This window comes from Syngnathus acus, chromosome 1, assembly GCF_901709675.1.
Source record: "Syngnathus acus chromosome 1, fSynAcu1.2, whole genome shotgun sequence".
NCBI lineage: Eukaryota > Metazoa > Chordata > Actinopteri > Syngnathiformes > Syngnathidae > Syngnathus > Syngnathus acus.
Window position 1 is genome coordinate 12,372,336 of NC_051087.1, and position 27,333 is coordinate 12,399,668.

The 27,333-nt window shown below is 40.1% G+C and overlaps 2 protein-coding genes across 2 annotated transcripts; both read left to right on the forward strand.

Annotated features, from left to right (window-relative positions):
• Nucleotides 1–20,261: 20,261 nt before the first annotated feature.
• On the forward strand, nucleotides 20,262–24,875 carry LOC119128182 (tubulin beta chain-like). The gene is made up of 5 exons (XM_037260412.1): nucleotides 20,262–20,419; nucleotides 22,996–23,104; nucleotides 23,182–23,292; nucleotides 23,366–23,610; nucleotides 23,767–24,875. Exons 1-5 carry the CDS (start codon nucleotides 20,363–20,365, stop codon nucleotides 24,577–24,579), a joined length of 1,335 nt encoding a protein of 444 aa, XP_037116307.1. The 5' UTR covers nucleotides 20,262–20,362; the 3' UTR covers nucleotides 24,580–24,875.
• Nucleotides 24,876–25,641: 766 nt separating this feature from the next.
• LOC119122003 lies at nucleotides 25,642–26,919 on the forward strand. The gene is made up of 4 exons (XM_037250159.1): nucleotides 25,642–25,758; nucleotides 25,985–26,049; nucleotides 26,182–26,275; nucleotides 26,358–26,919. Exons 1-4 carry the CDS (start codon nucleotides 25,742–25,744, stop codon nucleotides 26,917–26,919), a joined length of 738 nt encoding a protein of 245 aa, XP_037106054.1. The 5' UTR covers nucleotides 25,642–25,741.
• The last annotated feature ends 414 nt before the right edge of the window (nucleotides 26,920–27,333 follow it).

A 27,333-nucleotide genomic window follows, 5' to 3' on the forward strand; every position in this document is an offset into this window, starting at 1 on the left:
GAGCATAGAACAAAGTGTGCCTAACCTATGAGCCGAAGTCAATTGGATGTTTACGTGTAATGTATGAATACAAAGTGTTTGCGTAACATACTCCAATACAACATTTTATTGTTGCTCCTGACTTGGTACAAAATATTAGAGAATCACTGTTTGCCATTATGCTGCCAAACCTCCATAGTTGAACAATCAGTTCCTTGATATTGATTTATTTCAAAGTTAGTCCAAATTCAAATCAATATTGCTTTTAGGAAATTATGTCAAGTGAATTAAATTGTTTGTTAATTTGTTCACGAAACTTTTATTAACCACATAAGCAATGTGTTAACGGGGCTAATATGTTAATATAGTTTGCCATTTTTTGAATTCCAGGTTTGGTTTGTCATTTGAGACAAGCAGAAATTTTCCTGAACCAATATTGATGCAAATTGGACATCTTTGGTATGTTTGAATTTGGAAATGCACCAACCAATACGATCAGTTTCAAAGGCACAAACGTGCGTTGTCCCAAACTCCCACTACACTCAAAGTTCCAAACTGCCAATTGAATGGCTGGGTTGTGTTGGGCAACATTTTCTTTATGAATGTCTATATGACTCATTAATCAGAGCTGCTTCCCTCCATCCATTCATTTTCTATAGTGCATGTCCTTGTTAATTGATGCTGAGCCAGAGCCTTCTCCAGCTGACTATGAAAGAGGAGGGGAAGTGCGCACCCTCGACTGGTCACCAGTCACCCCCAGGGTACAAAAAGACAAATAGGTAAAAACCCCTCTGGTCAATAAAGAAGCCTGTTGTGGCAGGAAACAGAAGCATCCAGGGAAAGCCCACACAAGCATGGGGAGAACATACTTAACACAAGAGAGCTTGAGCTCAGATTCGTACCCAGACTGAACCAATGCTGTTTTGTTTTTTGGGCAGATTGGGTTGAGGATTTGACCCAGCGCGTTGGGTGAAGATAAATAAAAAGAAGTCGTACTGATGAGTTAAAGCAACAGAGAAATTGGTGACCATATTATCAGTTTAGCTGTGGGTAAAAGTTAAAATGAACACTCGTTGTTCTACCAGTAATTTTGAAGTATTAGATGAAGCAGCAATTTTCCCCCTATAACAAAGCAAGTCACTTGCATCATATGTTTGGCAGTTTTTTTTATTTATTTTTTTACAAGAGATCTCTCTGATGCAACCTGCCCATTTTCCTGGGGAGGCCATTGACTTTGACTGGAATTTGAACCCACATTTCTAAAATCAGCCTCTAAAGCAGGGGTGTCAAACTAATTTTTTTCGCGGGCCGCATTGTAGTCATAGCTTCTTTCGGAGGGCCATTATGACTGTCAACCCAAATAAATGTATGAGCACCTCATATTATATATAGTAAAATCTACAAAACAAACTGACAAATAACTCATTTTCAAATCAAACGAGTAAAAACTGGTCAAATATTAAAAAAAAAGATATTATTAAAAGTGAAGACAATTTGCAATTCTAGTAATGACACGAATTTGTTGCACAATTTGTCTTCGCGGGCCACATAAAATGATGTGGCGGGCCGTATCTGGCCCCCGGGCCTTGTGTTTGACACCTGTGTTCTAAAGCCTAAAGTTAGCTATCACCATTGAGCCACCATTTACATTTTCTACGACTGTTACCTTAAATGAAATGTCAACTTCAGTACACAGCATAGTTGTCAAAAATGACCAACATCTTCAGCTCTTCAGCTCGTTCGAATCCAGTCTTCAAATCTGCTGGTTCAAAAAACAACCCAGCATTTTAGCGAGCAGTAAAATCAAAAAAGCCTTTGCCTGTGACAAATGTTCAACAGACCACGTAAAGTTGAGCCGCTAACACCAAACCCTGCTGCTTGACCTCCAATTTGTTCATTTATGTACCGTATTTTCCACACTATAAGGCGCACCTTCAATGAATGGTCCATTTTAAAACTTTGTCCATATATAAGGCGCACCTGATTATAAGGCGCACCTTCAATGAATGGCCCATTTTAAAACTTTGTCCATATATAAGATATATACATTTGGCCCGCGGGCCGGATTTTGGACACGCCTACTGTAGTAGCTCAATATTGGTCCATATACGTATAAGGCGCACCTGATTATAAGGCGCACTGTCGGCTTTTGAGAAAATTGGAGGTTTTTAGGTGCGCCTTATAGTGCGGAAAATACGGTATGTCAATAACCTATAATATTTGATAATAATAAATAGCTTATACAAAGCATTTAGCAGATGTTTACTCACTACTCCTTCAAGCTGTGGAAAAGAAGAAAGGATGTGAGCCAGCCTCGCAATACACGTCAGTAGTGCTTGTGCGTCAGAGGCAAGTTGCAGTGTTGACAATGGGAACTTTGACCACAACACCTGGCTGACTCACAAAAAGGCGAGCACATAATGGGGCCTTGGGTTTGTTGACGTGGCTGAGGCACACACACACATACGCACGTACGCAAGCACACGTTTTACGTGATGTATTCCAGTGAGTGACTCACTGACTGTCAGCTGTGCCACATGTTTAGAGATTTTGTGTTTGGTTTCTGGCATCACTTAATGATGTGGCCAACAACAACAATCAAGCTGTTTTTTAATTCCTAAGAAAGAAGTGCACTTTTTTTGAGGCCACCTCAGAAGGAAGGGTCCAAAATACGTGTCAAGTCAAATGTGCTTGACATAAAAAAGATTGTCTGTGTCTTTTTGGCTTTGAAGCAGACGATCATCAGGTTTGAGGTCAAGAAATACTTGGAAGCAGATAAATATCACATGGGCTAGCAGTACCTAATATAAAAATTGCATCATGCACACACATACACAAACTCAATTGGGGCAAATCTATGAGGGCAAGATCTTTTTGTGTCTTCATTCAACAACTGTCAGTTGGCCAATTCACAGAAAAAATGCGAAGGCTTCTGAGAAAGACTACCGGGAAGGAAGAACTGAGGAATTACAGGATAAACAAATTCAAAATATATTTGAACTCAATTTCTCTCAGGCTATTTGGCGCAAATATATATTTAAACGTGAGAGTTGGAGTATTTGTACCAAAGGAATGAATAATAAAAAAAAAATCACACTAAAAAGCTTTTTGGCAGTGGTGTGGATCCAGCCTAAAGGAAAACAAACAGAAAAATACATAATTTCGGGGCAATTAGACTATAATCACTAAAAGTGAGGCTTTGGACGGTTTACGGAATTAGAATTTTTATTTCTTATTTAACATAACAGTTTTGCTTTTAGCATAATTAAACAAAAACTTTGGCGTAATTGTAAGCCTTTGCTCTAAAATTTGACCCAGCAATGTACTGCATTTTGTTATTACTGCAAAATGCAATTCCTCATGGGAGGAAAAAAACAATTTACAACACTTCCACACTTTACTGTGAATTCCGAGTTACATCATAGGAATGAGGACAAAGAGAGGGAAAATGTTCTTTTTTTCTTCAGTGTGAAAGAAGACTTTTCCAGCCAGCCATGTCTGGACAACTTCAACTTGACATTTCCAACGTGGATATAACCTGCCATTTAAAAAAAAAAAAAGTATACCTAACAATCTCATGCAAAAATGAAATGCATTGCCCTTTGTGGTGGCTGGGTGGATTCTATTTGTAATATCCAACCAGAGAAGTTAGCATGAATTTGCACATGGTAATAGCCATTTTGATCATTCATATATTTTTACTTGGTTTATAATGACACAGTGTAGAGTGGCTGGTTTTATTTCGTGAAACCAAGCTATAAGTGAAACCCCAGAAATTGCTCATCCAGGTGAGGAGTAGCGCTCGTGGATAATTCAGCTACAGGTGATTCAGCAATTTCCAAAGTGTAGTGGGCATATGTGTATATCAGTGCCCAACCTGATATGATAAAGACAACGTGTGGTGTGTTACATTAGCTTCATTTCATTTGGATGACGCAATTTAATTAACCACGTGAGCCACTGCTCTACTTTCACTTGTCCAAATGTATGAACCCCATTTTAAGCCTGTGACATTTGCTGCCAAAAGTAGTGAGGATTCAGCCAATCGCCATCAGAATTAAAATCTGCGCAGGAAAAATCTTAGCCTTACCGTGCAATTGTTGCGCTGTAATTTGGACAGGAGCAGAACATGAGGAAATTAAAATCATTTGTTTTTGTATTTCCTCCTGTTGCTTCACCTGGCTTCTAGACCTGGTTATCATAATTTGTGTAATTACAATTTCCACACCATGATTACATAAAGAAATCACTTGGCTGGCAAACTGTTGAAATATTGGAAATAATTGAAATGCCAAGCTATTGATGAAATATGAATTAAGTTTATTTTATTGTTACTTTTCAAATATGTAATCTTTGTTCAGCCCTTATGACTGTCTCAATTCATTGGATCAGGTTCAGTGTGAAGAAACATCTGGTTTGTGCTGCTTTCCTCGTACTGTAACGTCAATCTCCAATATCAGCAGGATGCAGCTTGCACAGTGGAACTCATCCAGATGTAAAAAGTATTCCACACATAGTTGCACATTACTCAAAGCCACACAGGGAGGGTTGGAGGTGGAATCGAACCCGCACCCTCCTAACTGTGAGGCGGATGTGCTAACCAGTGCTACACCGAGCCGCCATTATTATTATCATTATTATTTATTCATTTATTTATTTATTTATAATTATTATTGTTATATTAGTGTTGGCACCCATTCAGTTCACACCAGTAGTCAGGTGCAATGTTCACTCTTTAACCTCAAAACGTGAGAACAAAAAACCTGTTGCTTGATTGCTCTTTTTAAAAAATGAGGGATTAATATAAAACCAGGACTGTAGTCTTTATCACAAACACAATAGTTAGGAAGCAGGCAGAGGTAGGAAATGAGCAGTCACACACTCAAACGAACCCTTCACCGCTCCCGTCTTCAGGCAACCGTAAAATGATGGCACACCTGCGAATTTCTTTTTCCACCCCTCCATCATGCTTTATATTTTAATGACGCAGGCAGCCACACAAGGCTTTGTGGCTTGGTCTGCCAACTAAGGTTTTTATCTCCCTACATAAGAAGACCCATTTACCATGTGTTTAGACATGTTTTCTCCTGGAAGTCTAATGAAACCTGGCACTCATGAACTGCTGGCACTCATGAACTCTTCACTCAACATGAACTGTTGTTCATAAACCGTTCACAGACTCCAGAATGAGCGTTTTCAAAGAATATTCATGAAGCAGAAATACACTTCGTTCAGGTCACAATGTGAATGAGTTCACAAACTTTAATTCATTAAACTTGTTTAGGTACAATTCTGGTAATCACATATACTGGACAGAAATTCAAATTCAGGGTCATTGTTGGGAAAAAATCTGGTCGTTGCATTTTATCAGTGTTTTCCTCTCTTTGTTTTGTTCAGTGGGACTTGACTAGTAACCCCTCGTAACCCCCTTTGCAACACTAGCAGTTTTTATCTATTCCTCAAAAATGAATTTTTGGTCAATCTCAGCACTTTGAAGCTAATCACACAAACGATTCTTTTACTTCGCTATGATGGCCTTTTTCAGGTCTATCGTTGTCCACGTCACTTTCCTCTTCTGCTTTCCTCCTGCATCTTTCTTGGGACCCTTGTTTTTTCTCTGGTACAGTGCAACCTTACAGTGGTCTACAACCCGCCAACCAACAATGCCAACCAACGCATAGTAGTGGCAGGTGGAACGAACTCTATTTTGTTTACAAAAGTCACGTGAGTTTGATTTCCGAAGCTTTGTCCGAGAACCGAGACAAAGATTTCCCGACATTTTGCGCTGAAAATTGAATATGCTGAGTTCCGAGGCGGTTGACTTCCGGGGTTCCACTGTACATTTACAATATTATGCTAAAAATTGTAAGTGCAGTAACATACTGTAAAACTATTTAACTTTTGCCAATAAAACACTCTAATTTTTACAGTAAAATGTTTGATACTGATATATATTCAATTGTTTTTCCACATTTGGTACTGGTTTTATCATAGTTTTTAGGATGAGCTAGCATGTATGGTAGCTGTTTCGCTGTATTCAATCACGGCATGTTTGCGCGTGATGTTTGCGATACGGCACGTTGTGCTCTACTACGGTCTGACGGTATGAAGTTGTGCTCAGCAGAAGAACTTACTTGAGTTTACTGTGGCCCCTAAACATGCTCAGAGGCTTCCCAGCGTTCACATTTCATCCATACGATAGAAAGCCCAAGGTCATAAATACAGTGTGCATTTAAGCCTTCGACACTCAGTCAGTCCTCCTGGGCCAATGCAATGCAACCCAAAAATAAAAGACTAAATTAGTGTGATAGGATTTCCATTGTCTTATGAAACAGAAAGGTGCCAGCAATATAAAGAAAATACATGTATTTTACTGTTTTCCAAAGACACCAGCAATCATAAAAACTATACAACAAACTTGGGTTCAAATCATTATCTCATCAACCCTTATAGTAGTCATAGTTATCACTGCGCACAAAGGAAGTCTAACAACCTCTTTCCACGTGACGTTCCGCATAAGGCCCTGTAAATTCTCCCACAATTGTGCTAGGAGCAACTGCCACCCTTCCCCCCTTGCGTGATTATACTGCTAGGATGAACATTCATGTTAATGTATATTTAATAAATAAACATTTAGGGCGCCATTAAAAAAGTGTGTGGGTGCGTTCGTGTGTGTGGGTGAGTGAGGACAAAGGTGTAAAGTATGTGTTAGGTTTGAAGTTCCGGGGAAGAAGACAAAGCAATGCAAGACTGCATTAAAAACCAAAAGCAAGGGTGCCAGGGTAAGTTCAAAATACAAATACCAATAAGGGCCCTATAAAACTAGCAAAGAAACAATGGTGAGTTTTACATGGACAAAAATTCTTTCATCTGATCAAAATTCAAATAATTAAAATTATGATCTGGTGCACTCTTGTCATGGACACTATAAACATTGATCCAATTAGGACTTGCGTGTTCATGCATCACACTTTCGATTGGAACAAATCATTTCAACATGCACAGATTGACCAATGGAAGCCGTAGAAACTTCCGTGTCAACACAATATCTTCCGTCCATTGCTACTTTAAACGTTAGCATTATTTGGTGTATTTTTCCAGTTTGTGCTGTTATGTTGAGTTAACACTTCCTAATGGAGCCGCAATGTATCCTAGTGTTGATTTTTAAGACATAAGGCCAGCTGTAAATTCCTCTGCATGCGACAATGAGCCGACGGAGATGGCAGCTTCCGGGTATAACAGACATGACTATTTGTTCTGAAATTTCGCAATAAGTGTTTTGCTGCTCTCCGATCAGATTATCAACAAACGTAAAACACTTCTCTTGATCAAAATGGCCTTGATTTGGTCAAAATATTCATAATGAGGTGTGTACATGAAATATTTTTATTCCGATGAGGCGGCATGTGTACATGAAATATTTTTATTCCGATTAGCCTTTTGGAAAGGCCCAGACAAGTCACAAGTGGCTGAGGGAGCTGATTGGAAGACAAGTGATTGGGCTGATGAGAATAGGTGGACAGGGCAGGGACCACAAGTAATACATAACATGACACCGAACCAAAGTACCGGTCGAGACAGTACGTGTTGATGTTGACAAATGAAGTGAAATTCAAGATACTTCTCAGACTGTGTGTAATCATGTGGCGTAAATGTTAAGATTGCCCTGCAGCCACATGGCGCAGCGCAGGGGTTGTGCCATCCATTTCACATGCTTGACTACAGCAGCAGTACAAGTGGTGGGGAAAGATGGAGAGAGAGGGAGGGGGTTGGTGGATTTTGGTTGGATATCTGTTTGGAAGATGTGGCGGAAGGGAGGAGGATTACCAGTAAATGCTGATTAGCTGACAGCTTAACTACACGCTGTGTTTTCCGTCTCATCATGAGCACATGACCCGGGGCTGATTGAGAGGAAATGAAATGCTATTTTTGTGTTTTTTTCTCATTTGTCAAGAGAGGGGAAGAGAGCAAGAAAGTGCTAGACGGGGATTAATATTCACTTCACATCAAAATGTCCCACAGAATATTAGCGGCTGTTGTCAATTTTGTATACCCAAGGGGGGAAAATACAAATAATGTACTTACCTTATATTCCATTATTTTTATGTACACTTTTGTTTTCATTGTAGAGCCCTCTGAATGTCATGTGATTACTACATACGTAAGTCTCATATTTGTTAATATAAATACTGTCTTGGCTTGACAGTGAGTATGAGTCAGTGCATCCTAAAGGACTGTTTTGATAAGGCTGTCATGCATTTCATCGCCCCTGTGCGTTTTTACCCCAAGATGAATGTGATTGTGGCTTGGCGGTGAGTGTCGTGCTTGCGGATGAATGGCAGTCGCCGCTCTGTGTTTTCTGGTTCATTGCCTGAAAATGACTGCGCCAGTGTCACTGTCAACGAGGAAGAAGAGGGAGGATTTTCATCTTTTCCTTCCACACTCTGCTCCAGCATGCCGGTGCTCTGTCTTTTCTCCACTCCTCAGCCTCAACAAGCCTGCCAGGCCTTCCTTTCCATGTGTCTCAGTTTTCTTTCTCTGAGTAGGGAGCGTTCCCCCCCGTCCATGCCATTGCTTTCCTGGAGCTTCTGGAATGGGGGATGGGAAAGAGGGGAGGGGGGTGGCGAGGGGAGGAGGAGGCAGGACTGAAGAGATAGTCTGCCAGGCTTGCGGGGAGGCGGTGGAATTCTGCAGGTTGCCACGGTGAGCTAGTCGATATCATATTGAGTCACTTAGCTGCCAAATGAACGAACCTTTTCTCTGCCCTCCGTGCAGAGGGGATTGTGTCTGTCTGCACCTCTCACCCAGGCTACTGTTTCTGTCGCACCACATAGTATATACATCCTGTGTATTATGAAATAAGGTTGGGCAGCTATTTAAATTTGAAATGACAACCTTTATGGCAAACGTCATTAGCTAGATTAGAGTTTGACGTTGATGAATTTTGTCAGTGGGAGGCATTTCCGTCACGCCCACTAGCCACTTTGGCACATTGAGTTTTATATGTACAGTGGAATATTTGGGTTTTGGTACGCATATTTGCCAATTCCATGATTTAAATCTATTTTTTATTTTTTATAAACATTTGTTTTTTTTTAAAGTATTTACCATACATTTGTGGAAAACACACTGAATATTTCTCAGCATATTTGGAAGAGTTCTGTATCCTTCGTGAATAGAGGGGTCCACTGTATATTAAATTGCTGTTTTCTCAAACAGTATCTGTAATAATAAACCAAATATAATGCGACATTATGACACTGCACGCACCTCCCGTGCTCATTAGGCCTTTAGTGAACCATTTTGCTGAATTGACTACTGAAAGACGATCAGAAACAATGATAAGATGAAGGTTTTTGTGTGTTTACAAAAAACAACTTAAAACAATTACGGACCATGAAATGTCCCTAGGTCATAAAGTATGCATTGAGACTAAAGGCGTGATAATTACTGGTCCCATCTTTGACCGTCTAATGTGATGGTGAAGTCTCAGGGCTCTCATGAAGTCGCTCAAGTTTGACATGCTGAAAATGCTGTTCCAGAAACTTGTATACATTCTTTGTGCAAGAAAGGTTAAACTTTCACTGATTATATATGTGGCCACGTGAGTAGGTATTATGTTAAACTTATTTTAATAAACTAACATTGCAATTGTTAATTAACGGATGAAGTTTGGAGCTTTGTATTAAAAAATGCTTTATAATTAAAAATAAATGCTAGCAAATGTTGTGTTTACATTCTGAAACAAACAAGCCTTCAGTCTCTACCTTTTACATTTGTGAGAAAGCTTGATTAGTTTTAACGTGACTCAATCTATGTCTAGGATGGAAGAGGTGATACGTGTAAAAGTTGGAAGTAATAGAAACTAACATGGCTGTTAGTTAGTGTTTTATATTGCTAAGGCCCAAAAGAAATACATTAAAATAGCTCAAATAAAGGACGGCACGTCCACGGATGCTCACACAAACAGACAACAGGAAAGTGACAATTTTATGAGGACATGAATATGAAATCAATAATTCCATTGATTTTTTTTTTTTAAATTCAGAATGAGGCCTGAAAACAGCTTTTCTGCTGATTGTCAAAATCTGCTGTGTCATTATTGCTCCGTCACAGACCCATTATAGAGGCACTTAATGTGTGTTGAAACATTTATTTATTTATTATTTATTGCCAAACTAAGTTGCAGCCTTGAGAGTGCTGTACATGCTCTGAGAGTCGTTGCTAAGTGCACACCCATTCATTTCATTCCCTTTTCTGTTATGATGTTCAAAGCGTCATCGAGCTTGACAATTTCTGAAGATTCTCAACATCCAAACTAAAAATATGGCCACGAGTCTCAGAAGAATACTCTGACTGACTCAGTGAAATGCCCTTTCTCATCATTTGCTGTACATCAGGAAGCACAAGCTAGAAAATATGACTCATATTTCACAACATGAAAGCCACCACGAAGGATGAAAGCTCAGCGACAAAAACAAGAAGAAAATGATGTTTTGCATTTTTTTTTTTTTAACGTTTTGCTCCTGGTGGAAAGTGGGACAACATGGTTTCTTCAGGACAGTGCAGCTTTGAAATTGTGTTCATTATTGTTTGGCGGAAGCTTTGATTAAACTCAGACACAAAAGGCCCTCATGTTTCTTCATCTCCTGCATCATCATCATATTTTATTAATACTCTATTTAAAAGCCCTTTGTCTGTCACGGGGAGCAGTGAGTGTATATGCTAAATACGCAAGCAGCACTGCATGCATGACAGCGAGAGGGAGCCTGCTTGCTAATGTCATGCAAATTACAAGCTGCAGGCCCGCGTTGTGGGAACAAGGCCATTGATTGGAGCACCTTGCACTGTTGCTGAGCACCCCTCAATAGTGTCATGTGGGGGAGCAAATATGCTTATTGTGTGGTCATTTTCATTTTTCAAGAGGTTGTTACATGGTATGAGGAAACAGGCCTTAGGTGAGAGAAGGAGCGACGTGACGTTATCTAAAGTCAGTATTGTTTAGACGTGTTAAATAAAGAAAAGAAAGAAAGAACATAAGCACATAATTCAAATGCCCACATGACACATATATAAACAGTCCACATCTGTGAAAAACAAAGTCAACTCTATTCCTCTTTGCAAAACAGCTCAATTGGAGTCACATGTTTCCTCGTTCGAATGACTGCGATAACACAATCTGATTTATACACTGCTGCAGAGTTGCATTGATTCCCATCTGCAAACTGTGCAATCTTTCCAGCTTTGTCTTTCAAAGGAATATCATGTTGATTTTATGTTCATTTTATATATCCTCCGTGATATGGACTAAATACATAACCCTTGATAAGGCAATAGAATAGTTTGTGTTAGCTTTATCTTTTTAAAAGCTCAAAATATGGACAAAAGCATTACACTTAGTGACTGTGTACTCCTCAGTGCTTGACATGAGTGGACAATGCTGGAAAAGAAATAAAATAATAATAAACAGGAAAAAGAGCCAACCCGATCCAGAGGTAGGTTTTTATTGACACCATTTTTTTTCTGAAAACATTCTCCTCCCCAACTGACAATGACATTATTTTGTTTCAATGGCATATCTTCACCCACTCGGCACAAAACACGTTCTGTTAAGTGAAGTTATTTTGAGTCACTAAATTAATGTAATGATAAATAAATACCTAAACATACATTTATAATCTTCTATTGCCATTTACAGACTGTGTCTCCATGCACTCGCCATTGTTGAATGATGTCACATGTAGTCCGTCAGTGAACCTTTCCCTATGCAGTTTGGACCTCCCAGTTCAAAGGGGGCATTTTAGTGCACTTTTCTTAGTTCAAAGTAAAAAAAAGTCAGAATTCCCACTTCCCTCGAATGCAGCATGACTTTCTGGACCGGGGTTTCACCATCTCTGCATTTTAGTGTAATGAGAATTTGTCATTTTAGGGTGGTACACAATTAGACCACCTACAAAGTGTTGCAAGCCCCAAGATGCTGTCCTGTTATAAGCTTCATAATGCAAGCGGATCATAATACAGCAGGACAGGTTGCTACAACTTTTAACGCAATAGAGATTTTTCAGCAGCAAATGAAGCAGTGCAGCGCTCCCAGTGCCCTCTTTTCAGCAGGCTAGTCTCTGCTCTGCCGGTATTAATCACCTTCACTCACAGCCTTGCCCTCATCGCTCTCTCCTCACCCACAGTATTCAACTTGACCTTTTCCTCCTCTTGGACACGTCCACTCACAACCCAGGAGCCTTTTAATATGTGGGAACATTTTCTTTAACCAGACATCTCGCACCCTTGGTAACACCTTAGACCAGAGGATGCGCTTGAGAGGAATGGGGGGAGGTCCGAGAAAGTGAGAGGAGAAAAAAATAACAGTGTAGTGTGAAAAAACAAGATACAGGGAATGAGGAGAACTTGTTTTGAAATATCATATACATGCTATATAACGTTGCTGAGGTGTTGGATCAGGATGTTTTGTGTTTATATTTTGAAATGTACGTAATTCTCATCCACACATCTTTATTTTTTTTGCATTTTAAAACCTTTGCTTAAACTTTCTTTTTTCTCATTCTTGGTCCCACCCATTTGCTTGGTCGACACAAATGGGCTTGAGCGACTGAGGGAGAAAGTACTGAATAGCATTAGATCTTTTTAAATACACATTAGAGTGAGAGACGGTGAGAAGAATTTGATTAGACTCAGAGGGAGGTTTTTGAATTATGCTTGAATTTCATTGTGAGTAAAGGAGCTGGAGACAGATAAGAGCGCTCGGGGTGAAGGAGGGAGATTTGGAGCATTAAGGCTAAATTAGCAGGAGTGGGCCTGAGAAAAATTAGATTGGATTCAGAAGCTGAGTGCGGAGCATAAAAAGAGCATTATCCTTCAGATCTGTGGAAAGTCGGATGAGGAAAAAGTCAAAGTGGGTGAGATGAGAAATGGGATGGAATTTTTTGGAATGGAATCAAGACAAAGCTCTATCATGACACCTTGACGCATGAGTGCCTCGAATTAGATTTTTTTTTTTCGAGGTACGAGCCTTTGCTTGGTTAATTTACTTGCTTTGTGTTTCAGGGTAAAGTTTGACTTATGAGCATGCTTCAGATACGAGAATGAAATGAAAAAAAAAAAAAAAAAAAAGGAAACCCACTGTCGGCAAGGCACTTTTAGTCACTGAATGGAACAAACAGTCAAACACATCCAAAATGAAAACATGCAAACACTGAAACTGCATTGTGTAGCCCAAAGCAACTGGTTTATGAGGCCCCGCCTCCTTAAAAGCAATATAATAACCGGAACACTAGAGTGTCTTTGAGTGGTTTTATATCTCAATTTAATGATCAAGTTCAATTATTGTTTATTTAAAAACAAGTGTGGTAGATTCTCTTTTTTAGAAAAGGGCTGAAAAGGTTTAACGCCACTTCATTTAAATATGTGAGTAAAGTTATGAGCTTGTAACATAAATTAAACTCGGAAATCAAGGTACCTCTGCACAGCCAAATGTGGCCTAGTCTGTGTCCCGTCACCTATTCCTGTGTTCTCAATAGGTTTTATGGAGCTCATAAAAAGTCCCCAGTGGCGTCATCTACACAGAAAAGACAACAGAAGCCACACCGCCTCTGTTTTACTTGAATGGTCTCGACTCTGAAGTGTGTTAGAATCTCCAAAAGATCATTAAAACCCAACGGCTCCCTTTTGACACCCACAATGTAATGTGGCAATCATGTTTAAACAACACTGTGTTTAGCGACGGCACACTCCCCACAGGCCCTGAACAGGTGGTCACTAATGGCTCATTACCTCCACCAAGGAGATTATAATTTCATCGCCTTAATTTTGGTCAATTAGCAAGATAATGCGAAAGCCACTACTAGACAAACAAACAACAAGCAAGCAAATAAACAAACAACGAATCAGCTCAAATAAATGCTGACCTCCCAGGAGGAACCCATGCAATGTAGGTCTCGATCATTTTTACATTTCAAATGTATTTTTCAATGTTTTCGCCAAAATCTGTCATTAACAGGAAATACAGTGAATGGGGCATCAGCAGCAGGTACACATTCGCATTTGGTTATGAGCCAAATGAAGATTGCTGGCCTTGATGGAGGTCTTTACTGTACTGCAAGGATGGGCAACTTACATGATAGAGTGGACCACAGTTTTTCCAGTAGCGTGTCTGGCTGCATCATTGGACTTTACATTTCTAACCAGATATATAACAAAACTGTCATTTATACATTTATAGATACATTTTAAATAAAGACAAAATGCGGGCATAAACTGTGTGTTCTTTTTAATTAAACCAATGTACAGAACAAAATATTATCTATTTTAATTTTCTAATGCATATATAAAATATCTACTAACATTTGAAGGGTTTGAACTGCTGATCAGCAAACCAACATTAAGAATTCCTTTTGTACATTCATTTTGTAAAAAAATATTATAATATTGTACTATTTGTCCTGCAAATTATTGAGAATCCTCAAATTATTAGGTTGTCGGAATGTTCGTCTCTGAATGGCACGTCCGTCATCAGGTACAGCAGTCGCCGTCATACACATTTGTAACACTATTAAGCATGTTTCAGGCAAAAACATTATTTTTATTTATATAGTATAATATTGACCATAATTTTAAGAGGGTGGCGATGCAGATGTAAAAAACTCAGGACAAACCAGAGCTGTTTCTGCTTCATCATAAGAGTCTGTTCATGTCACATCTATGTACTGTACATTAATACAATTTGTACTCATCATTTTTTATACATCTTTTTTATTACATCACATCATGGTCATAAACATAATAAATGAAACCTTTCATCTCACTTTACAAACATACAATCGAGGTAATGGCCACTTTGAAAATCTCGAATCTTTTAAAATAGTAAATCTGGGTCATCGTTGTTCTCAGGTTTGATCAGCTGAATTAAAAACTCAGACAGACCAGTAACTTGAGGCTCTTTCAGTGTGGTATCCCACTCAAAGTATAAGACTTCCTTTTGAGAGTTCAGTGTCTCCTACAAAGGAGCCATACTCTGTGAATCACTTGCCATGGAGTCAAGGCTGAAGAGCGATCCGGAAATTCTTGGCACAAACCTAAAAACATCGCTCAAGTCTGGAATGAGCTACTCACATGAGAATTTAGGTGTTTAAAATTTAATCTAGTGTACATGCTATGACACTGATTTATTAACTTGTCTGTATTCCATCTGCATTCTCATATTTTGTCTTAAAATGCTTCTGTAGGCTGCGTTAAAAATTCACACGTGTTAAAACACTTTCAGTAATGCATCTCGGTGGTTTTGTGATGTTCATATCAAATTAGAAAATAATGATTTTCATGTTTGGCTTTCTTTTGGAGTAGAATTTTGGACAGAATGGACTGCAGCTGCACATTTGACCTTGGAAATGCAGCTATATCTCTGCATGAAAGAAAGGCAGCAATATGAAACTTTTGACCTCTTTTATAGGCCTCCTTCAGTATTTTCTGCCTCACCTTGCGCTTTTTTTATTCAGCAATTTAATGTGATCAGCAAAACTAAATACAGCTGAAACTCCATTTTATGCACTTTGATTCTATGCGACTTTCTGTCAAACGTGGTTGTGGTCATTATAGATATAAAGACAGTATGAAGCTAAATGACTCGCCGTTAAGCTCAGCGCGAGTGATTTAATTTTCGTGACTAATTTAAATGTGTTTGCACTTCTTGAATGACATCTGTGTTAACTGATTTGCAAAAAAGATGGGAAAACCAATCCAAAGAGAATAGATTCAAGAGTTCTTATTCGCCATGTTTGAGCGTGCCAAACAAGCATGAGGTGTTTTCTGCTCTGCTGAGATGGTGATGATGAAGACTGTGGGGTTCCCGGTTTCTTCAAATAGGTCAAAGCAATCAATAAAAACAGTAATTCTCAGTTGTTTTATGACTCACTGTCCCAGTAAACTTCAACTGGGGGTAACAAATCAAAAGCTTGAGTTAATCACGCCTTGCCTTTTTGTTTGTATACTGTGTGTGTGTGTGTGCGTGCGTGTGTGTGCGTGTGTGTGTGAGCGCGTCTGCATGTACATAATGTGTTTGCGTTATCAGCACTGGAGAGTTTCACTGCCTGTGCTAAAACGATTCCACCACAAAAATGTTTTGATCGCTTGCCTCACATGGTTAAGCATTCATCATTTCACACTGTGCTCCTTTTGACTGCAACCCAAGGACAAAAAAAACACGCACGCACACACACACACACACACACACACACACACACACACACACACACACACACACACACACACACACACACACACACACACACACACACACACACACACACACACACACGCAGCAATGTGAGTAGGAGAGTTCAAGATAGTTGTTTGAACAGCATTGCTAGCAGGCCTTTTTCTGTCACTCTGTTCTCTTTATCTTTAGACATACGTATATTTATAAATAGATATAATTTTTTCTATTGACTTGATTTGCACTTAAAGTGTCATTCATGTTTATTCCATATAATTCTCTGGCTTCGCCGCACAGCAAGGGGAAATCCTTCAGTATCCATAATTCACGCTTCACGGCTCTTCTCCCTCCCTCGTCTACCACTATTTCTCCCTCTGTAGGCCTCGTTCTATGAGTGTGGGCGTGTATGTGCACTTTGTACGTGCGTGCACGTGCGTTTACAAGAAGGAAATCAAGAGAGTGAATGATCAGAATACAGATGCAGATTCAGATAGCAGTCCAAACAAACACGTGTATTTCCACCTTTGCACATACACACAATCTCACATTCCCTTGTGAAAGTAGTTACCAATTTTAACGATTCAGTATGCAAAGCAGAGCAAAATTGAAATGCTGAGAGCACATGAGCACCAGCGGTATATCAAAGAGACTTCTGTGGCACACAAATCAAATTGCATGCAAACCCAACCATCTGGCTGAGTAAGCCATCGGGGATCAAATAAATGTGGAAATGTTCTCCAAATGTTTTGTTTAAATTCAGGTATATATTTTTTTAAATACTAAAATACCTTAAGTTCTGTCAGTGTGTCTGTCCAAATAAACATGTCTCCTTTTTAGGACAAAATGAATCAGTTGAACCAATGTCTTGAGACTAAAAGTGCTTCGTAACGTATAACATTTACTCCATTATATTTTACCTTTGTGATAAATTGTACTTGCCAGAGTAGTTTTGATACCACACATATTTACTTAGTATATACTATGCCAAGAAGAAACCGTACTTTTACTTCTTTACTTTGAGCTGCATTCCATATGCTACCTTTCATGTAGTTATTAACATATTGCTTATTTGAGCTTTTTTTTTTTGGGGGTGGGGGTCATGTCATGTCATGTCTCCAGTCTTTCTGCTTAATGCTGGCTGTTCACAAATCAAGCATAATGGCTAGTGAAGTTTAACTCCTTTTCCCTATTCAAGCAGATCCAAGCTGCCACATGACCGCACAGAGTCTTTGCTGGCTTGTCAAAGCGACTCATTTCTATGACAACTCACCAGTTACACTCAGATCTTGAGTACTTAGCAAGTTACGTTTTTAGTCTTACCCAAGTAATTATTTGGCCATTGTTTGATTTTACTTGAGTCCCATTTTTATTCTATTATTAAATTACCGTGTTTTTCCATGCATAATGCGCACCCTAAAAATGGCATGTCGATGCTGGAAAAAAGCCTGTACCCATGTATAATACGCACCCAAATTTTGACTCTTACTTAAGTCCGTAAACGTAAAACTAGTTCAGAAAAAAGACCATCTTTGGGAACAACCGGATGTTATTCTGCCGGTCAGTATCGCTGCGCATGCGCTAGCAAACTCGATAGCGAAGAAATGTTTCGGATTTGTGTAGGGTACATTGTGACAGCAAACGAGCAGGTGATCGAGCAAGCGTCTGATACGAGAGCATTGTGTTCGTATGGAGCGTGTTTGAAGTGAACAGCAGAGAAGAAAGGAACAAGGCAAAGTGTTGTGAAATAAAATATTACCTGTAATACACATTTAGGTAGAGAACTGAACTCTCGCTCTTTATATAGCTGACGTGTCTTGCGCATCCGTTCTGCGCATCTGTAATGGCGGCCTCCGTATGATATCCGGTTTGCGATGGAGATTAAAAACCAAACAATATTTGACAATAACACACCATCAAGGATTGCACCATCGCATCAAACGATGTGTCGTCAATTATGAATTTTACTGACTAAGTGTGTTGGGCAGGATGGCTGAATGCGATGCGCGATTGACAACAAACAAGAAGAAAGGTGTGATTTCAAGTTTTATTTCGAGGGAGATTTTCTTCAAAAATTGTTGTACCCATGCATAATGCGCACCCCAGATTTTAGGACAATAAATTAGTTAAATTTTGCGCGTTATGCATGGAAAAACACGGTCACTGTGCTCTTACTTAATTACAGTTTTTGGCTGCTTTATTCCCCCCATCTAGTATGCGATTTTTCTATTGTGTGTCATAATTGTCAGAAATATCAATCAAAGTAGATAAAGACATCTAATACACAGGCACATCATGTAATACACTGTCAGGTATCATTACTATTAATTGAACAATATGTTTATTTGACTTGTTTTGTGTTGCTAAATGAATAACCTTACTCAAATAGGGTTGCATGGCCCAGGTGGTTTTGTGCATGTCTTCTTGCTCATAGTTCATCGGTTCGATACGCAAGCCCTGAGAGCATAAGCTAGTGCCAGATACAGAACTGCTCATTAGTTCTTATGCTGCCCAGGGTCAAAAGATATGTGCTATGCAAGTAAAAGCTAATGATAATAAACATAATAAAATAAAGAACATTCTGTCAAAACTGACTATTATGGCTGTAAAAGCCATAGCATTGTAGTCATAGCTTCTTTCGTAGGGCCATTATGACTGTCAACCCAAATAAATGTATGAGCACCTCATATTATATACAGTAAAAGCTACAAAACAAACTGACAAATAGCTCGTTTTCAAATCAGACGAGTAAAAACTGGTCAAATATTAAAAAAAAAAAAAGATATTAAAAGTGAAGACAATTTGCAATTCTAGTAATGACACAAATTTGATGCAAAATTTGTCTTCACGGGCCACATAAAATGATGTGGCGGGCCGTATCTGGCCCCCGGGCCTTGAGTTTGATACCTGTGCATTATAGCATCTAGTATTTAGTATCAGGCCAAGCTTGAATGCATTGTTCGAATGGAGGTATCATGTCAGACTTGTTTTATTAGATTCCAGGCAATTTTTTACTTTTACTTTCACTTCATGGATTCATTCTTTTTGCATTTATGGTATGAGTGTCTCACACACACACACACACACACACACACACACACACAAAGATTGGCCTCAGCGGGAATCCGTCTGCAAGAACCCAAGGACAGCCCTGACACGTGGAGCTGACATGGCCAAGACCTTCAGGTCCTACGCCACTCTCTCTCAGCATGTGTGTGCGCATGTGCATGCGTGTGTCTCTGTGTGTCCATGTTTATGGCTGGCACTCAAAGCTCACATTCCCTTCTGTCCTCTGCCTGCGCGTGAGCACGTTGATCTAGCCATTGAGCACGTTCCAGTGTGTGCGTGCGTGTGTGTGTGGTCTCTATCCACTTAGTCTCGGAGAAGTTGATCATACAATACAATACAATACAATACGAAACAAGTTTATTTCTTGAATGCATTTTACAACAACAGCAGCTGTAACAAAATGCTTCACATGTAGCAATGGGACAACCACAAAGACAGTGCAAACAGTAAATTGAAACACAAATTAAAATATATATTTACATACATATACATATTATACATTCAGTAAAAAGTCAAAGAATAAAAATGGCTTTTCATATGAGTTTTAAAAATGGACAGAAAAAGGCCTTGCCTAACATTTAAAGAGAGGTCATTCCAGGGGGAAGGAGCGGCACCATAAAAGGCTCGATCCCCTCTGAGGCTTCGCTTAGTCAAGTTAAGTTAAGTTAAGTTAAAGTTAAGTTAAATTAAGTTAAAGTTAAATTAAAGTTAAGTTAAAGTTAAGTTAAAGTTAGTCCTCGGCACTTCATGACATGAGGCGCTGGGCAGGTGCGTAGGGGTGGCGGGGTGAGGCAATTTAACGATTTGAAAACAAATATAAGTATCTCAAAATAAAGTCTAATTTATATTAGGAGCATCTATATTAGAAGTATCTTAAAATGAAGTCTAATTTATATTAGGAGCCAATGGAGTGAGGTGGTTCTGGCTGCACGCTATGCCAGGTTTATCCAGTCATTCCAGTTTGTCATTTTGAAGAAGAGCACTTCCAGGAAGTGGGAAAGTAGGGCAGGGCGGGCAAAAGCTGACAACGACGCCAGCACACACTAGCACTGAACTGCAGCTCCTGCTTGACGAATCACACAACACAGCAAAATGCGTGAGATTGTTCACTTGCAAGCCGGCCAATGTGGTAATCAAATTGGAGCAAAGGTACGCTAATGAAACTAATAATGATCTGTTTTCTGTTGTTTCCTAGTTTGTGAACATAAATGTTAACTAGGTCAACACTGGGGCTAGTGCTGAATAAGTGTTTCTAAATCTCTGGCAGCTGGTTATAAGAAAATGTTATTGCCGTATTCCTAAGCCCTCCTAAGGATGTTGGGTAGTTGAAAAGTACGTGAAAAGATGTTTAAATTATAAGATAGGGCATTTTGAATATCCCTCACGGGATCAAAGTTTGTGGTGTCGCAATCAAAAGTGTTGTACATGTCTCTGCATGTCATGTTTGCTGATTTGAGAGACAATGTTTTTATACAAAGGTAGCTAAATTTAGTCAAACTAAATGATATAGGTTTTATCCAAGTGAAAATGGGCTTCATTTGAAATGTATTGCTGTCTGTCTGTCTGTCTGTCTGTCTGTACAGAAGAGGGAAGGTCAATTAGTCATTTGAGAACTCTTGTTAACTTTATTACTCTACACTGAGTGACATTTTCTTTATTTTTTACTTGACAAGTACTTCTTATATGAAACAACTCTAATATAAACTAAACTAAAATGGAGCATTTTAGAAAAATAACTACTAAATACTAACTAAACTGGTGTAAAAAATGAAACTGAATAAAAAAACTTAACTTTATTACTCTACACTGAGTGACATTTTCTTTATTTTTTACTTGACAAGTGCTCCTTATATACCTGAAAAAAAATCTAACTAATATAAAACTAAACTAAACTAAAACTGAGCATTTTAGAAAAATAATAACTACTAAATACAAACTAAACTGGTGTAAAAAATAAAACTGAATAAAAAAAAAAAGATAAATCAAAACGAAAAAAAATCTAACTATAATCAAAGTGTCTGAAACTTTTATAAGACCCTTTCTTTCTTTTATTTTTGTGGTGGCACTGAAACGGGTTATGAAGATGAGCCGTCTCCCCCAAAATGATGTCTACTTATTCAAATAAATTGGTGTATGTTTGTTTAGTATTCAGCTAAGTTTGCAAGACTCGACACGCAGCAGGTGTGTTACACAGGTCCGTTTGGATTCTTTTACAGGGTGTAATTGTTGCATGGTAGAAATACACGAAGCCTTCTTTTCTGCTGCCATGCGGTACCCAAGCGGTTTGCGAATATGTGCCATTAACACTGGATCCCTATTTAGTATTTTGTACGCACTAAGGTAGGGGTGTCAAACTCTTTTTTTTGTGGGCCGCATTGTAGTCATAGCTTCTTTCGGAGGGCCATTATGACAAAAATAAATGTATGAGCACCTCATATTATATAAGGTAAAAGCTACAAAACAAACTGACAATTAACTCATTTTCAAATCAGACGAATAAAAACGGGTCAAATATTCATAAAAAAGATATTATTAAAAGTGAAGACAATTTGCAATTCTAGTAATGACACACAAATTTGATGCACAATTTGTCTTCGTGGGCCACATAAAATGATGTGGTGGGCCGTATCTGGCCCCCGGGCCTTGAGTTTGACACCACCTGTGATGTAAAGTATAAAAACACCAACATCTCATGATTCATGAATTAATATCCAAAGCAGCTTTTTAGAACTCAGCCAAATTCAGTGTGTGTGTTCGCCTTTGTGTGCTAATGTGGGGGTGATATGTTTGTCCTTTATGATGTCATGCTGTCTTTGTTGCTTCGATAAATTGTATGTGGCTACACTTGTTCACATCCAGTTAATCAGTCATTGAATAAAGATGTGTTCCTCACTTCTGCCACAATATTAGGTTTTGCATTCATTTGCAAATCGGGAAGAAAAAAGGAGATAGGAAATGTCTACCAGTCAAATAGTTCACTTCAAAAAGCAAGCAGGTTTGTGAAATACCCGATTGCAACTGCTGCAGGTAGTGACGTGAAACCAGTATAGCTGCTCCACTTTTACCACAAAAGCTATTTTGTAAAAAAAAAAGAAAAAAAAGAGAGAAGAAAGATAAGCATTTTATCGCTGACATCAAAGACCTAACTTGAGAAAATATTGAATGAAGAAATAAAGGTGGGAAGACTCATAAATAAGCAGCAGCTGAAGGAACCTGGAGTAAAAGTCTGGCAAAGCATCTCAAAGAAAGAATTGTTTTTCCAATTCTCTCAGTGTCATGAAGTGAATGGAGCTGGGTGACCAAATGCAGCTTGGACCAGGGTTTATTGAAGGAACTCAAAAGACAGATATAGAGGTGCGACCAGGGACGAGAATAACTGAACAGAAAGGCGAAACAAGACGAGAACAGACAAGCAACTAGAAAAACGGGAAACAAGAAGACATGAGACGCAAACAATCCGAACAGGGGAGTAAGGGGCAGACAGGACCTAAATACAAGACAGCTAACGAGAGGCAGGTTCAAATAGTGTGAACCCCTAAGAATTTAGTTTGTCTGTCCTATACTTAAGCAATTTCTAATTTTCTTTGTATATTGTGATTATTTTATTTCAAATTATTGCAAGTTACATAAAAGGCAACATCTTGAAAACCTTTGTTGTTGTTCAAATCTTCCTTGATGCAGAATTTATAATGTTTCATGTGAGTGAATTGTTTTGTCTGGACCAGTTTTGGGAAGTGATCAGTGACGAGCATGGCATTGACCCAACTGGATCCTACCAAGGAGAGGATGACCTCCAACTGGAACGAATCAATGTCTACTACAATGAGGCTTCAGGTCAGGAATCTGCCATGATTTGTGTGTTTTTAGGAAATTAAAATGAAAAGGTTTATGATGACCTATTTGATCCGTAGGAGGACAGTATGTCCCAAGGGCGGTCTTGGTGGATTTGGAGCCAGGCACCATGGACTCTGTCCGGTCCGGCCCATTTGGAAAGATATTTAGACCGGACAGCTTTGTCTTTGGTAAACTACAACTTTAGCAAATACAAGACGTTATGAAATTCAATTGTGACCAAAACGTGGTCTTTCTTTCCAGGCCAGAGTGGAGCAGGAAATAACTGGGCCAAAGGTCACTACACTGAAGGAGCCGAGCTGGTGGACTCGGTTATGGATGTGGTAAGGAAGGAGGCCGAGGGATGCGACTGCCTTCAGGGGTTCCAGCTGACGCATTCTTTGGGTGGTGGTACCGGATCTGGGATGGGAACTCTGCTCATCAGCAAGATCCGTGAGGAGTACCCGGACCGCATCATGACCACCTTCAGTGTGGTGCCCTCTCCGAAGGTATAACTCATGTCATTCTAAAAGGTCATTCCACAATTGGAGTAAAAAGGAGAATGTGCTCCATTTCTGGAATGACCCTTGACACTTTAGCCTCAGTGGAGTTCTACACTCTGCTGAGTGAAGTTGTAGTTTTTAATTGCAACATTTCACCTGCAGGTGTCCGACACAGTAGTGGAGCCCTACAACGCCACCCTCTCGGTCCACCAGCTTGTTGAGAACACAGACGAGACCTTCTGCATTGACAACGAAGCCTTGTACGACATCTGCTTCCGTACCCTCAAGCTGACCACACCCACCTACGGAGACCTCAACCACCTGGTTTCTGCCACCATGAGTGGTGTGACAACCTGCTTGCGTTTTCCCGGGCAGCTGAACGCGGACCTCCGTAAACTGGCCGTCAACATGGTGCCGTTCCCTCGTTTGCACTTCTTTATGCCGGGCTTCGCTCCGCTCACCAGCAGGGGAAGCACACAGTACAGAGCCCTCACTGTGCCCGAACTAACTCTGCAGATGTTTGATGCCAAAAATATGATGGCTGCTTGTGACCCCCGCCACGGGCGCTACCTCACCGTAGCTGCCATATTTCGCGGCCGCATGTCCATGAAGGAGGTGGATGAGCAGATGCTGAACGTGCAAAACAAGAACAGTAGCTACTTCGTCGAGTGGATCCCCAACAACGTCAAAACGGCCGTTTGCGACATCCCGCCGCGCGGCCTCAAGATGTCCTCCACCTTCATCGGTAACAGCACTGCCATCCAGGAGCTGTTCAAGCGGATCTCTGAGCAGTTCACTGCTATGTTCCGCCGAAAGGCTTTTCTCCACTGGTACACGGGCGAGGGCATGGATGAAATGGAGTTCACTGAGGCGGAAAGCAACATGAATGATTTGGTGTCGGAGTACCAGCAATACCAGGAAGCCACCGCTGAGGAGGGAGATTTTGAAGAGGAAGAGGAGGAGGAGTTGGCCTAAGACTTCTCACAATTCACTGCCTGCATGCGCTTCCTGTAACCTCTGCATTATCACTCCTGCCTCTTCTCTCCATCAGCAACTGTAGACCTTTGCCCTATTCTTTCAGTCATTGGTGGGTTCACCGGTCTCTACCTAACAACAGTGGCCACATAGAGGTCTGTCAGACTCATCAACTTTTTGGTAATGTTTCTTTTTTTCACTACACAGTTCTACATTTCTGCCAAATGCAGTGCATTGAGCTTTAATTCATTTGTTTCATTTGGTATTTGACTTCAATAAATGTATTGGTAAGCATAGTGATGGTAGTGTTTTTTGCTTCTTCATTCATTTCTTCATTCATTTTTTTCTTATGTTACAAAATTAAAGCGACGACACAAACATTTGGGCTCATCCCTGGCCAGGTGAATAAAATACAGCAGAAAATAAAGACACCGTGTGGTTCCACTCGATGCTTCCCTGATCACAAATTAAAATGTGATCATGGCCTGCGTGTGTGTATGTACATATATGTACCGTATTTTCTGGACTATAAGACGCACCGGACTATAAGGCGCAGCTTCAACGAATGGCCCATTTTGAAACTTTGTCCTTATATAAGGCGCACTGGACTATAATGCATCATGTCAGATTTTTAATCCAAATCAAATCATTCTCCATTTTATCTTTTTTATTTCAACTTCAGACGCAACAAATTACTTTATAATCACAAAATAATGATCCATAGTCTTTTTGATTCATGATTCATAGTCTTCAGCGGGCCACTTATGATTGATTTCATGACACAATGCTTCGGGCCAGTTTAAATTTAGGAATTTGGTCCATATATAAGGCGCACCGGACTATAAGGCGCACTGTCGGCTTTTGAGGAAATTTTTAGATTTTTAGGTGCGCCTTATAGTCCGGAAAATACGGTATATATAGAATCTTTACATCATAAATAACTAAAGATATGCTTTTGGTGGCAAATGAATGTAGAAGTTTTGAATTTGTGGCATGCACACATGATGACTCAAGACTGACATAAAGCAGGAAGTGTTCAGTCACACGCAGACAGCAGTGGTTGTGGCAGACTGCCGCTACTTCCTGAAAGGCAACAGAGAGCACCTGCTGAGGATCTTGCCCCTTCAGGACCAACACATGGACACAGTGGCATTCAGACAGCATGGGCTCCAGAATCAGGTGTTATTATCGATTATCAAGAGAAAACTTCTATTCTTGCTGTCTTGTTTGTCACTTCCTCTCAGATCTGTGAATACATTGCATGACTATAACGTTAAGTCAACTGAAAAGACAACAGAATGTGCTTTTCACAGAAAGCCTTACACCTTTTTGGTGTTTGTTAGGGTTACTGTTTGACATTCCGGTGTCAAATGTGACGGGTTCTCGTCTGACTTTGTTTTCACAGACAAAATCCTGAGCGAGCCTTCATCGTATTCTTTGGGGCATCATGTCCTATAGCCAGAGATGAAGGTCAGTCCCTTTTCACTACCTTACAACAAGGCCTGTGAGCGTTTCCATTACTGTCCATTACTATCTCATCCAATACAGTCCCACATTAAGTAATGGAAATGTTCCTCACAAAGGTTTCTTTGTCTCCTGCAGTCATTCAAGATAGAGGACAGTGGCTATACATACTGTACATGCTGTTAAATGTCAAGCAATGCCATCTAAGCCAAACAACTGCCAGAAATGGATGGTACAAACACAATCTGTAACGATAGGTATTTCCTGTTCTGTGGTTTGACAACCGCATTGCTTGTCCTGTTGCTTTGAACTAGGTGCCTGCGAGCCACCCCTGTAAACCAACAGCCCGTCCTCGCAGGCATTGACCCGGCTAACATCAGACGAGAAGCAGCCACGCTGGCCCTCTCCCGAAAGGCACAGACCAGTGAATCCCACCTCCTCCATAAGATCGTCACAGAGACACCACGACGCGTGCGCGTAAAGTCACGACACCCCTTTGCCATCCAAGCCCATGAGCTGCTCAGCACAACATTAGCTGACACTTCCAAGGCCACCTGGATCAAGACCAAATGGAGAGAACAGTGGAAGTCAGCAGAACCATCTAGGCTGCACCACTACATCAATGACCCCACAGACGTCTCTGGCCAGGACTTGCCTCTCAACCGCCTGAGGACCGGCGTTGGATGCTGTGGAGCTGCAATGAAGAGGTGGGGACTCGCAGATAGTGCCTCCTGCGAGTGTGGGGACCCAGTCCAGACAGTAGAGCACATGATCAGCAGTTGCCCCAAACACCAGCCACCGAATGGCGAACAAGGCCTGATTGATCTGGACGACGACACGTTGACCTGGCTCGCCTCAACAGAGCTGCAAGTCTGAAGTCATACGACAGAAGAAGAAGAAGAACTAGAGAGCAACATGAATGCAACAATCTGTTTCCTAGTATGACCCTTAACATGCTACCGTATTTTCCGCACTATAAGGCGCACCTAAAAACCTCCAATTTTCTCAAAAGCCGACAGTGCGCCTTATAATCGGGTGCGCCTTATATATGGACCAATATTGAGCCACTACAGCAGGCGTGTCCAAAGTCCGGCCCGCGGGCCAAATGTATATATCTTATATATGGACAAAGTTTTAAAATGGGCCATTCATTGACGGTGCGCCTTATAATCCGGTGCGCTTTGTAGTGCGGAAAATACGGTACATCTATCTACTGTTTATTTAAGTTGTCATGGCACTCTATATACAAAAGTTGATGGTACAGTACACCCTTGTTTGCATTTTTATATG